The sequence below is a fragment of the Oryctolagus cuniculus genome, chromosome 16 (genome assembly GCF_051225735.1).
Source record: "Oryctolagus cuniculus isolate XC-2025 breed Fujian yellow rabbit chromosome 16, ASM5122573v1, whole genome shotgun sequence".
Classification (NCBI taxonomy): domain Eukaryota; kingdom Metazoa; phylum Chordata; class Mammalia; order Lagomorpha; family Leporidae; genus Oryctolagus; species Oryctolagus cuniculus.
Window position 1 is genome coordinate 59,184,178 of NC_142882.1, and position 15,974 is coordinate 59,200,151.

Sequence of the window (15,974 nt, forward strand, 5' to 3'; positions counted from 1 at the left end):
TCCATTTTAACAACTACAAGAGGTTGTATAGAGGCCCTTGCTGCTTATAACCCGTCTCACCAAAGCACTTCACAAAGGGTGTGCTCTCACCTTATGACCTGTCTCTTTCCAAATCAGAGGGCATCTTAGCTGAATGGGCTGGCAGTCAGGGCTTTGTTTGCTCAGGACACACGGGTGACACACAGGGAATAGCTTCACAGGCTTCTTCCAACTCTGTCTTTTCCCTTTCCAAGACTGATCACCACAGGATATAGATTAGAACTTCCCTTAATGATCACGAGTAAACACAACTGATTCTCACTTTGGATTCATTGTGAATTCAGAATCTTCCTGTAGTCTCAAGGAAACTAGGGCATTCAGAGCTTCTTGGGGTCAGTTGTGGCACTCAAGTGACCATGTTGTTGGATGTTAAAGTTCTGCTTCCCAGGTGGCAGACCCACTCTTAATCTCAGGATCCTACATTTAAGCTGAAGAGAAGAAATTCCAAGAGTATCTGGTTTGTGGAAAACTCAGTTCCACCACCAGAGAAGAAATCAAACACCAATACTCTGATTATGTAAGTGCATTGTCATTACAAAACAAAATATTGACACACAGTGAATATGCATTCAAAATGTGGGACAGTATAATTGACATTTTTTTGTTTAAGCAAAACTGTGAAGGCAAAAACAATAGAACTTTAATAGCTTCTATTAAAGATATGTTTGGGGTTGGTTACTAGATGATGGATGATTAACTCATTTGTCCTTTTTACATGTAAATTTCCTCTCCAATCTCTAGAGAGATCTGAGAGTAACCAGGAAAAATTTGTTAAATAATAAGAACTTATAAAACCAAATTCTAAATTTGTAGTCTATATACTGTTAGAAAAGGTCAAAATATATCCAATTAAACATGAAAAGTCCCTTAGGGCTTGTCAATAAAAGCATTTATAGAAAAGAGCTATTATAGGTGAAAGGTACAAAGATATAAAATATGTGGCTAGGGCTTGCTCTCAAGGATGTCAGAACCATTAGAATTCAAGATATAACCTCTACTATCTTTTATACAAGACCCTCTGTTCTCATCCCCTCTCATTATATTCCTAGTTATCTTTTCATCCAATTCCTCTAGTCTTCTATCTTTCTTTTCTTTTCACTTCTTGTCCTTCTTTTGAGACTTGATCCAAATCAATCTCATAGCCTCTACAAGACCCTTCCTCACTTCTGCCCTGACAGCCTCTTCCCTGAACCCAAGCAACATCCATTATGTGTTCTTACCCAGGTGATTCTTGGCCTGCGTTGCCTAAATCAGTAGAGGTATGATCCGTGTCACTGGCAAAACTCTCAGCCAAAGGGGCACAGGAATAATCCTAAGTCATCTGGTTTCCCCAAAGCTCTTCAACAGAACATCATACTGAAATGTAGTGAAGATGATTCTGTCAGGTCTAGAAATCTTCACAGAAGAGGTGAGATTTCAGTGAGTCAGTGAACGAGGGATATGGTTTTGAACAAAGAAACAAAGCAAGAAAATTGAATTCAGTGGAAAAAATAGGAAATTGAACAAAGCCACAGAAACAAGAAAGCTAAATGTATGAAGAAAAGCGTGTGGAAGTGACCAGAGCAGAGCAGTTGTTTTATGCTAGGGAGCAATATGAAAATGTTCTTGTTAAACAGAGCATGGGAGATGACAAATGTCTGAAAATTAAGAAAGAGGGGCTCATGTGTGGTATCTTAGGGCTGGGATGGCACAGAAAAGTCACGTCAGGTTCTGGTTCAGATGGATAGGTAGTTATGGTGGGGCATTGGGCTGAATAGAATTTTGATGCCATCTCTTTTTTCACCCAGAATGAGAGCCATGAATAATTCGGGATGATAATTGATGATAACTGCCGTAGGTGTGGTGACAGGAAATTGAAGCAAGTGTGTTACACGTTTGTCATTGCTGTTGCAATGAGTTCTGAACACACTACACCAAGAAGTGGAATGGCAAATGCCAGGGTTTCTCTTGGAAGACAGGGCACGTATTGGGAAGAAAACAGGGCACATATTGGCACATATGTACTCAGGCTTGAGGGGACACAGCCTTATAGCAGTGGAGTGGGGGAGGAAGAAGAACAGCATTTGGAAAAAGATTTGTGGGTAAAGAACAGCAAAACATGCCTATTGGGCATGAATGTCAGAATATGTCTCTCTTTTTATAATATGGATTAATAATTTGCTAATGGAAGTAACCAGTACTGCTGACCACCTCTACAAAGTGTCCTGGCCGTGCAGGAGTTAAATATACAGAAAGCTGGAGAATGCTATGATTTTAGAGCCCTGTGAAAATGTAATCTGATTAGTCTATTGGACGATATTCCAAAGAACCAAATGTCTTCCATGAATCAGTCAGAAATGCTTAGGAAAACCAAAATAAAAATGCTTTCTAAGCCAATAAAGGTGCTAATTAGTGCCTTCTGCATATCTAACTACATCTTCTCCAGTAATACATTCTGCAGGGTTAAGTGCAGTGTCTGCTGCTTCAGATGGCAGAAGTCCACCTAACAGAAGGGAGGGTGGCTGGAGACTCCCATATCTAAAAGGGAACCAGAACCAGCAGTTTAACCCATGGATGGGATATATTGAATAGAGAAGGGACACTTTTTTTCCACTTTAATTTTTACCCAAACTAAAATCTAGGAAACTTGTGGAAGTAGTACCTTTTCCCTCCTCCATCTTTCCAGGTTTTAGAGAGTAAATTCTAGTTTTACAAACCTTTCAAGGGTATCCCAGAAGGAGAAAATGTGAAAACTGAGAAATGAGAGAAACCAAGTATGAAACTGAGGAGTTCCTAGCCAGCAGGGGTTTGTGTGGTGAGTGAAAATACCTTTGTAAGGGTCTCACCTTCTACCTGGGGCAACCTCAGGCAGGTGCCTGCAGAAATGTGGGGAAATCTAGGGTAACAGGAGGAGTCTGCTGCTTACATTATGGCATTCAGTGAGCATGAGATCCGTATTCCTTTCAGAGGTAGCCAACTCCAATGCTTCCAGAAGCCAAGCAGGTAATTGCTAATGAGCAAAGCAGGAGGGAAGGAAATGCATAAAATTGGAGAGCGCCTTGCCTTCAACAGATTGCCTCCCTGAAGACACCTGGATTGGTCCTGCTGGCTCTTCCAAGTTTTAAGGAAAGTCTAGAAGTCCCAGTCCTTGTGGGAACCAGCACATCATGGGCCACCAGCTTGTGCTTCCTCATTCAAGTTCATTATTGAAAACAGGCAAAGGGAAGAAGAACCTGACTGCAGTAAGCTCCAAAAAGTTCACAAATTAACATAGTTGGTGGGGGTAGAGGACTGACAAATTATTCCAACAGGCAAGGAATAATAGAGCCACATAGGCCAGTGCAGGACTCTCAACTGCCTAGGTCCCAGGCCTGGAAAGGAAGTCTCCGCTTCCACCACCATCACGAAGTAAACACACAGTAGCACTGTGAAAATACCACATGGTCTCTCAGGACCTAGGGAACTTGGGAATATAAAATAGAAGTTAAGCTGTAAACCCAATTAATTTTAATGATTTTGCCACAGTTTAAAAAAAAAAAATCAGACTTATCGTATGAGTTTTAAAAAGTTGTATCAGTTTTCCCGGGCCTGGTTTTATCCAAAACCTGAGCTTGGCAGCAGAGAGGGCTATGTCTGAATGGCTATAGATAGACAGTTGTGTCATTTTAAGCAAGAGTGTTGGGAATATAGGACAGAATGTAAGAACTATATTTCTAGATCCGTGAAGAAGGGGTTCAGGAAAAGGGTCAAACATCCCACCTGTTGTCCCCTGTCAGTGGTGGCTGAGCCTCCCAGGGTGCTCTCAGTACAGTGGAAGGTGGGAGAGTCCTTTGCCAAGCTGGTGCTAAAGCTGTAAGGCTGTCATAAGTGTCATCAAGTAAGAAGACCCCCACTGCAACCATTCCAGACCCACGTTGCCCAGTCCCGAGAAAACCCGTTTACTTGAGGGACTTCTTTTCCTCTTGGGGGTTGCCCTGGGTGTCCTGGCAAGCAGACTGCTTCCAACAGTGGGGGCAGGGAAGAGGGTGTGGTCTCTGGCCAGGGACCAGTAGATGTCCTAGAGTCCCATGAAGGAACCTAGATGACTAGATTTGCTATAGGGTTAGGCTGCTTGAAAACTTAAGCTGAGATACTCTTTGCATCAGTATCTGAGAATGGGTCATTACCTCACTGACCATTTGAGCAAGATCCCAATGTCAGATTCCTGGCCCACACATATGTTCATTCACACATTCCAGGAAACCCATGGTAATAGTACCCAACCAGAAAACACTGAGGCAGTGACAAGAATGGTGGTACTGGCAGATGACACTGTAAAATGTTTTAGACTCGAGATATTTTAGGACATGAGAGAGAGGCTCAGAAACTCTCCAGATGAACTATAGGAACCATAAATGGGGGCTGACCTTGTGCCTTACAGGCAAAGCAGTAGAGATGCTGCTGGTAGGAAGAAGGGCAGGGAGAAATGGAAAAAATGTTTGAAATGGTAAATATTTTACCTTCCATTTGGACAGCTTATTATTAGTTCATTGTGACACTAAGTTTATTAAAAACAAGTTTGAGAAGCACCAACACAGAGCGGAGGTCAGTGAACTGCAATGGGTTAATAGTATCTTATGGAATGAGATTTGGAGCTTTCAAAATCCAGATCCTAGAGGTGCCTCCTAGGTGAAGGAAGAGCTAAATGGAAGAAGATATCCTGTGCAACAACTCCAGTAAATTTATTTAAATCGTCAGACATTTGCAAAAAGATTTCATATGTTGTTAGTCTCTTTCTGCCATGATCTGAAGTTCTAAAACTATGAATATAATAGGAAAAACAGACTGGTGTTATGCTTCATTTTCGATCTGGTGCAATGTTTGAGTCAGGTATTCTTTTATATATATATATATTTTTTTTTGACAGGCAGAGTGGACAGAGTGGACAGTGAGAGAGAGAGACAGAGAGAAAGGTCTTCCTTTGCCGTTGGTTCACCCTCCAATGGCCGCTGTGGCCGGCGCACCGCGTCTATCCGAAGACAGGAGCCAGGTGCTTCTCCTGGTCTCCCATGGGGTGCAGGGCCCAAGTACTTGGGACATCCTCCACTGTACTCCCTGGCCACAGCAGAGAGCTGGCCTGGAAGAGGGGCAACTGGGACTAGAACCCGGTGTGCCAGTGCCGCAAGGCAGAGGATTAGTCTACTGAGCCGCGGCGCCAGCCTTTTATATTCTTTTTGATGTGAATATATGTACCAGATATCACATACAAAATTTTAGAAGCATCACATTTATATCACAATAACTGTGATTATGGCCATTTGCTTTTGTATTTATTTCACCCTTGGTCACTATACTCTAGGATGTTTTATGATGTAGTTACGTATTTTCTTCAAATGATCAGCTAAAATTCAGACAAATGCCCCTAAATTAATCTTTTTCTCAAAACTCCACATTTGGCATTACTCATCTTATTTGTTTCCCCCCCCTAGAAGACTTTTATTTAAGAAATACAAACTTCATACATTTCACAATTACAACTTCAGGGACATGGTGATTCTTCCCACCATACATGCCTTCCCCTCCACTCTCCCAAACCTCTTCTTCCTTGCTCTCCTAGTCCCATTCTTTTTTTTTTTACTAGTATCTATTTTCAATCAAATTTATACACATATGATTAACTCTATGTTAAGTAAAGAGTTCAATAGTATGAAAATAATATGAAAAAAAAAAAAACAAAAAACCTGTTCCTCAACAGTTGAGACAAAGGCTGTTGAAAGTCATTGCTTCGCAAAGTGTAAATTTCACTTCTATAGATTGCCTTTTAGGTGCTCTGCTCTATTAGTTATCACAGGACAGAGAGAACATATGGTATTTATCCTTTTGGAACTGATTTATTTCACTAAGTATGATGTTTTCCAGTTTCATCCATTTTGTAGCAAACCACCGAATTTTGTGTTTTTTTTTTTAACTGCTCTGTAGTATTCCATGGTGTATATATCAAATAATTTCTTTATCTAGTCTTCAGTTGACAGACATCTGAGTTGATTCCATATCTTCGCTATTGTGAATGGAGCTGCAATAAACATGGGGGTACAGATAACTCTTTCATCTGCTTATTTAATTTCACTTATGTTAATTTGCAGGAATGGGATTGTTGTGTCATATGATAGGTCTATATTCAGATTCCTGAGGTATCTCCACACTGTCTTCCTTAGTGGCTTTACCATTTTACCTTCCCACCAACAGTGGATTAAGGTACCTTTTCCCCCCACATCCTCGCCAGCATTTGTTCTTTGTTGATTTCTGTATGAAAGCTATTCTAACGGGGGTGAGATGATACTTCATTGTGGTTTTGATTTGCATTTTCCTGATGGCTAGTGATCCTGAACATTTTTTCATGTGTCTGTTGGCCTTTTGGATTTCCTCTTTTGAAAAATGCCTGTACAGCACCTTTGCTCATTTCTTAACTGTTTCGCTTATTTAGTTATTGTTGAATTTCTTTCTTTTCTTTTTCTTCTTTTTTTTTTTGATAGGCGGAGTTAGAGAGACAGAGAGAAAGGTCTTCCTTCCATTGGTTCACCCCCTAAATGGCCGCCACGGCCGGCACATTGCGCCGATCTGAAACCAGGAGCCAGGTGCTTCCTCCTGGTCTCCCATGCGGATGCAGGGCCCAAGGACTTGGGCCATCCTCCACTGCCTTCCCAGGCCACAGCAGAGAGCTGGACTAGAAGAGGAGCAACCGGGACAGAATCTGGTACCCCAATCGGGACTAGAACTTGGGGTGCCAGTTCCGCAGGTGGAGGATTAGCCTACTGAGCTGTGGCGCTAGCCTTTTGTTGAATTTCTTGAAAAGTTTATATATTCTGGTTATTAATGCTTTATCAATTGCATAGTTTGCAAGTAATTTTTTCCATTCTGTTGGTTGCCTCTTCACATTCCTGAGTGTTTCTTTTTTAGTACAAAAGCTTTTCAATTTAATGTAATCCCATTTGTCAGTTTTGGCTTTGATTGCCGATGCCTATGGGAACTTTTCCAAGAACTCTTTGCCTATGCTGATGTTTTGCAGGGTTCCCCAAAATTTTCTAATAATTTGATGGTATATGGTCGTAGATTTAGGTCTTTAATTTGTTTGGAGTGGATTTTTGTGTGAGCTGTAAGGTAGGGGTATTGCTTCATATATCTGCATGTGGAGATCCAGTTTTCCCAGCACCATTTTTCTTAAGAGACTGGCCTTGCTCCAGGGATTGATTTTAGCTCCTTTGTCAAAGATAAGTTGGGTGTAGATGCTTGGATTAGTTTCTGGCATTTCTCTTCTCTTCCATTGGTCTATTCATCTGTTTTTGTACCAGTACCAGGCTGTTTTCATTATAACTGCCCTGTAGTATATATTGAAATCTGGTATTGTGATGCCTCCAGCGTCTTTTGTTGTTGTATAACATTGCTTTAGCTATTTGGGGCCTCCCGTATTTCTTTATAAATTTCAGCATCATTGTTTCTATGTCTCAAAAGAATATCCTTGGTATTTTGATTGGCATCACATTGAATCTGTAAATTGCTTTTAGTAATGTAGACATTTTGATAATACTGATTCTTGCAGTCCATGAACATGGAAGATATTTCCATTTTTTATCTTTTTCTATTTATTCTTTAATGTTTTTTACTTCTAATCATAGAGATCTTTGACATCCTTGGTTAAATTTATTCCAAGGTATTTGATTTTTTTTGTAGTTATTGTGAATGGGATTGATCTTAGAAACTCTTTCTCAGCTGTGGCATTGTCTGTGTATACAAAGGCTGTTCAATTTTGTGTGTTGATTTTATATCCTGCCACTTTATCAAACTCTTCTATAAATTCCAATAGTCTTTTAGTGGAGTCTTTTGGATTCCCTGTATATAGAATCTTGTCATATGCAAATAGGGATAGTTTGACTTCCTCCTTCTCAATCGGTATCCCTTTGATTTCTTTTTCTTGCCTAATGGCTCTGGCTAAAACTTTCAGTAGCAATGGTGAGAGTGGCATCCTTTTCTGGTTCTGGATCTTAGCGGGAATACTTCCAACTTTTCCTCATTCAATAGGGCTCTGGCCATGGGTTTGTCATAAATTGCCATGATTGTGTTGAGAAGCATTCCTTCTACATAAAATTTGCTCAAGGTTTTCATCATGAAACTGTGTTGTATTTTATCAAATGCTTTCACTTCATCTATTGAGAAAATCATATGGTTGTTGTTCTTCAACTTGTTAATGTCATATATCACATTTATTGATTTGTGAATGTTGAACCATCCCTGCATACCAGAGATAAATCCCACTTGGTCCAGGTATGATCTTTCTGATGTTGTTGGCTTTGATTTGCTAGTATTTTGTTGAGGATTTCTGTGTCTATATTCAACAGAGAAATTGGTCTGTAGTTCTCTTTCTCTATTGCATCTTTGCTAGGGTTAGGAATTAAGGTGATGCTGGCTTCATAGAATGAAGCCATTGTTTAAAGTAGCTTGAGAAGAATTTGAGTTAGTTCTTTAAATATCTGGTAGAATTCAGCAGTGAAGCTATCTGGTCCTGGGCTTTTCTTTTTTGGGAGGTTCTTTATTACTGATTCAATTTCCATCCTGATTATTGGTCTGTTTAGGTTTTCTGTGTCTTTATGGCTCAATTTAGGTAGGTTGCATGTGTCCAGGAATCCTTCAACAACTTCTAGGTTTCCTGGTTTGTTGGCATACAGCTCTTTGTAGCAGTTTCTGATGATTCTTTTTATTTCTGTGTTTTCTGTTGTTACATTTCCTTTTTCATCTCTAACGTTCTTGATTTGGGTCTTCTCCCTCCTTTTTTGGTTAGTTGGGCCAATTTTGTTTATTTTTTCAAAAGCCAGCTTTTTGTTTTGCTTATCTTTTGTGTTGCTTTTTTTTGGTTTCAATTGTGTTTATTCACTGATTTTAATTATTTCTTTTCTCCTACTAGTTTTAGGTTTAGTTTGGTTTGGTTAGGTCTTTGAGATGCATTGATAGCTCATTTACTTGGTGCCTCTCCAGTATCATGATGTAGGCACTAATTGCCATGAAATTTCCTCTTAGCACTGCTTTTGCTTAGTTCATAAATTTTGATATGTTGTATTGTTGTCTTCCTTTGTTTCCAGAATTTTTTTGATTTCCCTTTTAATTTTTTCAATGATCCACTGTTCATTCAGGAGCATGTTGTTCAGTCTCCATGTGTTTGCATAGGTTCTAGAAATTCTAGAGTTGTTTATTTTCAGCTTTATTCTATTGTGATCTGAGAAGATGCATGGTATGATTTTGCTCTTTTTGAATTTGCTGAGACTTGCTTTATGAACTAGATTGTGGTCAAACCTAGAGAAAGTTCCATGGTTGGATGAGAAGGATATGTGTTCTGTGACTATAGGATGGAAAGTTCTGTAGATCATTTAGATTCACTTGGTCCATAGTTTTAATTAACTGTTGTTTCCTTGCTGATATTCTATCTGGTTTATCTGTCCGTTGCTGAAAGTAATGTGTTGAAGTCCCCCATTTCTACTTTATTGGAATTAATGTCTCCCTTTAGATCCATTATCATTTCTTTTAAATAGCCAGGTGCCCTGTAATTAGGAGAATATGTTTATAATAGTCACATCTTCCTGTTGACTTGATTTCTTAATCATTATACAGTGTACTTCTTTGTCTCTTTTTTTTTTTTTTACAGATTTATTTATTTGGAAGGCAGGGTTACAAGAAGGCAGAGCCAGAAATAGAGGTCTTCCATCTGCTAGTTCACTCCCTAGATGGCCGCAGCAGCAGGAGCTGTGCTGTTCCAAAGCCAGGGTCCAGGAACTTCTTCCAGATCTTTCACACGGGTTCAGGGGACTAAGGACTTGGGCCATCTTCTGCTTTCCCAGGCCATAGCAGAGAGCTGGATCAGAAGAGGAGCAGCTCAGACTTGAACTAGTGCCAATATGGGATGTTGGCACTGCAGGCAGTAGTTTTACCCGCTATGCCACAGGGCCAGTCCCTCTTTGTCTCTTTTAACAGTTTTTGTCTTAAAGTCTATTTTGTCTGATATTAGAATAGCTACACCAGCTTTATTTTTTTTTTTTGTTTTATGCTAGTGTTGAATATCTTTTTACATCTTTTCACTTTCAGTCTGTGCAGATTTTTGTTGGTGAGATGTGTTTCTTGTAGGTGGCAGATAGATAGGTTTTGTTTTTTAATCCATTCATCCAGTCTGTGTCTTAACTGGAAAGTTGAGGCCATTTACATTCAAAATGACTATTGTTAAGTAATGACTTTGCCCTGCCATTTTCCTGTAAATATTCCTATTAGTTACTTTGGATTTCCTTTGTACTTTTACTGGGAGATTTATACTCCTTTCATAGTGATGACCATGTTTCTCTGTGTAGTATATCCTTAAACATCTTTTGTAAGGCTGGATGGGTAGTGACAAATTCTTTCAATTTTGGTTTATTATGGAAGGTCTTTATTTCACCTTCGTTCATAAATGAGAGGTTTGCAGGGTACAGTATTCTGAGTTGACAGTTTTTTATCTTAAGACATGGAATATATCTCACCATTCTCTCCTAGTCTGTAGGGTTTCTGATGAAAAGTCTGCTGTGAGTCTATTTGTAGATCCTCTGAAAGTAATCTGGTGTTTCTCTCATGCACAATAATGCATTGTGATAAATATCTTTTCTAGTCATGTCTATTAGGAGTTCTATGTGTTTTCTGTACTTGGGCACCTCTTTCTTTCTCCAAATTAGGGAAGTTTTCTATAATTATTTCACTAAAAAGGCCTTGTAATTCATTCTCTCTTCCCACACCTTCAGGAACTCCTAAAACCCATATTTTGGGTAGTTTGATAGTATCCCATAGATCTCCAACAGAGTTTTAGTTTTCTAATTTCTTCTTTTTTTTAGTCTGACTGTAAAATTTCCAGCAATTTGTCTTCTAAATCAGATATTCTTTCTTCTGCTTCACTGAGTCAGTAAAGGCTTTCCACCACATTTTTTATTTCTTCTATTGAATTCTTTATTTCTAAGATGTCATTTTGATTTTTAATATCTCAATTTCATAGGAGAAATTTTATTTCATGTCATTAAAGATTTTGTTAGTTTGTGGATTTGCTTCTGATTACTTCAAAGTAATCCTACAATCAACTTTTTGAATTCCATTTCTGTCATTTCTTCAGTCTCTTCATCTTCACGTTCTAGAATTGAAGTGTTGTGTTTTTTGGGGGGCATCACGTTGTCTTCCTTATTCTTTGTTCTTGAATTGCTGCATTTATTCTGCATTTATGGAGATACTTGTTGGTTTCTTTTTTGTTTTGTTTTTTCTTGTGATGGATTTTATCTTTGTTCTATTCCTCTGTGGCTTAGTGGAGTGTCTATTTTTTAAGTGAATACCCAGAGGCATATGGTGGGTATGCCCAGGGAGTTCTGTTTAGCGCTACAGGTGAAGTGAGTGTCCAAAATGACACCCAGGTTGAGCACAGTAAATCTCTTTTTCTTTACCAGAAGAGGGGTTTGTTCTGCTCTGTTGGCATAGTCTCATGCTCACCTCCTCTCTTCTAATGAGACCAATGCCTGGGCACTAGCCTCAGTGGGTACAACATTCATCCATGCTGCCACAAAAACCACACAAAGAATCTGTGCAGTCCTTTGTTAGAGCACCGATCCCACATCTATGCCTCTCACCAGGCAATCAGGATGCCCTGGGAATGTGGAGCCATTCACAGTGACTGCCCAAAGTCTCAGCCACATTCTGCACCCTGCCACATAGCCATAGTATTTTCACAGTCCAGGCACACAAGCCTCCTACAGTCATGAGCACCCACTCCCTTCAATTCTCCCAGCCATACTCAGGTGTCTCCACTCAGCTGTTTTTTGGGCACATGGATGTGAGCTGGCACAGCTGTTACATATGTCCAAAATGGCACCTGCCCTCTCTCAGCTTGCTACAGAACAGCAGTTCTGGGTGGTCAGGAAGAGAGACACATGCCTCCTTTTCTTCTCCTCTAGGCTGGCTTGTGCACTGTCCCTCACAGGGCTCCAAGCCAGACTCATGCTATACTCTCCCACAGATTTATTGCCAGTGGCTTAGGCTGCTGGAGTCTGGTCTCACCTCACTCCCCAGGGCTGGTGCTGAGGCTCTCAACTGCTGAGTTCCTGGACTGTGTGTGTTCAAACCCTCCACAGATGTTCACAGTGTCACTTTAATTTGAAGTTTCCTCTGCCGTTTTCTCTCTAACTCTTCCCTGAGACTGCACTCTCCATTTTTTTTTAAAACTATCTTCCCCTAGACCAGAGCAGTAAGCTCCTTCTTTATTCCACCATCTTCGGTCTCACACTCATCTAATTGGATGATTCCAATCAATTGGTAGTATATTTCCTACAGATTCTGGGAGGCTATCTATGCTGGATGAGGAAGTGCTGTAATATATTAATGGTGTTTGCATGGGAGTAGGACAAGCAATAGAAACACAGACACCATCTCTGTCCCCACATTGTACTTAAACCTTTAAAATAAATTTCTATTTCTTCCCTATCTGACTCTTGTGACAACAGAGTCCCATGTGTTGGGTAAGTCAGGCATTCCCTGTATCTGTTTTCTCTCTACCTCTTCGATGGCAGTGTATTCTGGGCTGTTCACTCACACCTCAGTTACATCTCCAGTGGTTTTTGTTCTGTTCCAGTGGTTTTTCTGTTTAGCAGGGTCACTGCATCTTTGAAAAATCTGCTGTAAATTTTGGGTGTTCCTATATCCACCCCCAAAATTTGACAGAGATAAGTTCACAAACACCTAAGATCTATTTATAGTCCCCTGTCAGGGCAAGAACTCTGGCTTTAAACTAAAGATTTATTTTACTTTTCTTTCTTATGTTCAAATCTTACCAGGTTCATTTTTCCAAACTTTCTCCCACCTGTATTATCTTTCTTATAGTGAAAAATGTGACATTCTCAAGGAAGCACATGGTGGCAACACATTCCAATTTTGGAAAACTCACTCATTTGTACCCAGGAGAGTCTGAGTGAGTGGAAGCAAGAAAACTGGTGAACCTGCTGAGGAATTTGCCCGTACTCTGGACATTTCTTTCTGCAGATTTCAGCCACATGTTAGGATGTGATACAGGATCTGAGTAATGCAACAGCCCCTGAATTGGCCTTTCTCCATCCAACACAGTCACCTCTCTTATCTGCATGGGGAAATATGTTCCAGAACACCCTGGGGATGCCTGAAACCATGGCAACACACACACACATAACTTTTTTTCCTATTCATACATAAAGTTTAATTTATAAATTAGATACAGTAAAAGATTAACAATAATGGTCAGTAATAAAATATAACAACTGTAATATACTGAAGTAAAAGTTATATGTATGCAGCCTCTCTGTCTCTCAAAATATCTTACTGTGCTGCAGATCTTAGCAACTCCAGCATATAATCTTTGTCTTTTTCTTTCTTATTAAGTAGAGAACTAATGCCTTCTCCCTCAATGAGAGTACTTTATGACTTCTCTTTGGCATATTGGAGTTACATCCTCCTGTCTATTATGCTTTGGGCCATCATTAAGTTAAATAAGAGTGACTGAACACAGGCACTGCAATGTGATCTGATAACTGGGATGGCTAGTAAGTGACTAATGGGCAAGTAGTGAAAACTCCATGGATAAGCCACACAAAATGACAATTCATGTCCCAGAGGGAGGGAGGCAGAACAGTGAGGGATTCTATCATGCTACTCAGGCAACACACAATTGAAAGCTTGTGGGCTCTTAGTTTCTGTAATTTCTCATTTCGTGTTTTCAGATGGTGATTGACTTCAGGTAACTGAAACTGCAGAAAGCAAAACCAGAGATAACGGAGAGCCACTATATTTATTAATTACTTAATTTCAAGTTTGCTACTAGGAAATTAATCTTCAGCATGCTCTTTCTTAAATTTATGCGCTTGCTCAAAAATCTTTAATGAATTTCCATATACTAACACATAAATGTAAACTCCTCTTTCTGGCTTTCAAATAACCAGCAAGTAATTCTGTTGACATGTGGTGTTTTGAAAATAAACAATAACAGCAACAGTAACAAAATGGCAACAAAATAAGCTGTGGCATCTCACTGGCCATGATGAATTTATTTCATTTCTCTGCGCCTCAGCTTTTCTCTGTGTTGAGTGGAAATTAATCCCACCTCTTTCATGGATTTATTGTGATAATAAGTAGAGACACACTTAGCATGCTGCCTTGCCCAAAGTTAATGCTAAGTAAATAGTAACTACTATGGCTATAATCAATAAGGTGGTACTAAATTCCTATATCTGCTACTTTTGATTGTGTGATCTGGTCTCATTACTAAACTTCTGTTGAGTCTCGGCTTCTTTTCTGAAAGATGAAGATAGATCCTAAATTACAAAGCTTTTAGAAAGATTAAAAGATACAAATGGATAGAAGATACTCAACAAGTACTAGGCCCTTCATGTGTTTTTTCACCTGTTCCTGGGCTTGCTTCCCAACCTTCGGTACTGAGAGCATCCCCAGATGTCCCATGATATAATCAGACAAGCCCAGCACCCTGCCTTGTACTACTTCTTTATACACTTTCTCCTTTAACAATAACACCTCTTCTCTAACCATCTAATTCTCCCCAGTCTCAAAAGTCCAAGATAAGTACAACTTCTTCCATGAAACCTTCAGTGACTTTTCCCTTTGCCACTGACTTTTTTTTCTAAAGATTTTATTTATTTATTTGAGAGGTAGAGTTACAGACAGTGAGAGGGAGAAACAGAGAGAAAGGTCTTCCTTCCATTGGTCCACTCCCCCAGAAGGCCACAATGGCTGGAGTTGGGCCAATATGAAGCCAGGAGCCAGGAGCCTCTTCTGGGTCTCCCACGTGGATGCAGGGGCCCAAGCTCTTGGGTCATCTTCCACTGCTTTCCCAGGCCATAGCAGAGAGCTGGATTGGAAGAGGGGCAGCCAGGACTAGAACTGGCGCCCGTATGGCATGCCAGCACTGCAGGCAGAGCCACTGACTTCCCTCTTCATGGAGCAAGCATAGTGCTTCAAGTGCAGACCACAGAATCTGGTCCTTGATCTCATTTTGCCTTGTTCACTACACAGAAGCCATGTATTCCATATCTATGCAAACTTGGATATGGAAATTCAGTCCCATGTTGGTTCATTTGGGAATGAGTAACTCTTCCTTGAGGTAAAAGGAAATTAAGTTCTACTTTTTGTTTTTGTTGTTGTTTCAGCTTCTTTGCATGACCAAGGAATGGTTCAAATGAGTGTGAAAGACTACATGAGGTAGGCTGCAGCTTCAGTTACTTCCCTGCAGTGTTTTATAGCCACTTCTTTGATAAGTGAAATAGATGTGGGGATGATCCTTAGTAACACTGTGGATCTTGCAATCTCTTGAAAATCCATGGGCATAGCTACAGCGCCTAGAATATTTTCATTAACCTTGAGAAAAATAGAGGTTTATGAAATGTCATAAAGTGAGCAAATTAAATGAACAAATTCAGATTTAATTAGAACCTAGGCATAAATCACATTCTACTGCTCATAAGGATCTGTTCATAAAACAGTTACATTCATACTTTCATTTTTGCCAATGTTATCAATTGTTGTGCTATTTACTTACAATAGAACACATGATTTCCAGTGTTAGGTAGAAAAAAATGACCATCTTTTGATACAAGAAACACCTGGTCTCCAAGTGTGTTGCCTGGAACAATAACATCAACACCCAGGAATTTAAGTGGAAATATAAATTCCCAAGCCCTACTCCCAACACACTGAACCACAGAATCTGGAGGGAGAGTTCAGAAATCTCTATTTTTGCAAGTCCTTCAGATGAAAATGAGGCTTGCTGTCATCTAAGAACTCCTGGAATATATGTTGTGTTCTTTTTTTTTTTAATAAAAATTATTTATTTTCTTTTTTTTTGAAAGGCAGTCAGAGGCAGACAAGGATTCTATTCAATCATTCACTCCCCCAGT

The 15,974-nt window shown here is 39.7% G+C and overlaps 1 protein-coding gene across 6 annotated transcripts in view; it reads left to right on the top strand.

The window, feature by feature from the left end:
* ITPRID1 (ITPR interacting domain containing 1) overlaps positions 1–15,974 on the top strand; it is a 129,504-nt gene that overhangs the window by 39,697 nt on the left and 73,833 nt on the right. For 5 of the 6 annotated variants that reach the window (XR_016222594.1, XM_089315473.1, XM_017344417.4 and 2 more), the window contains one exon: positions 15,228–15,279. The exons of the other annotated variant lie outside the window; for it this stretch is intronic. Coding sequence is in view for 3 of the 5 variants with exons in the window: in XM_089315473.1 (XP_089171599.1) it covers positions 15,228–15,279 (52 nt within the window). In the remaining 2 variants the exon portion in view is untranslated. The remainder of the gene's footprint in view (positions 1–15,227; positions 15,280–15,974) is intronic. 6 annotated transcript variants of the gene reach the window in all.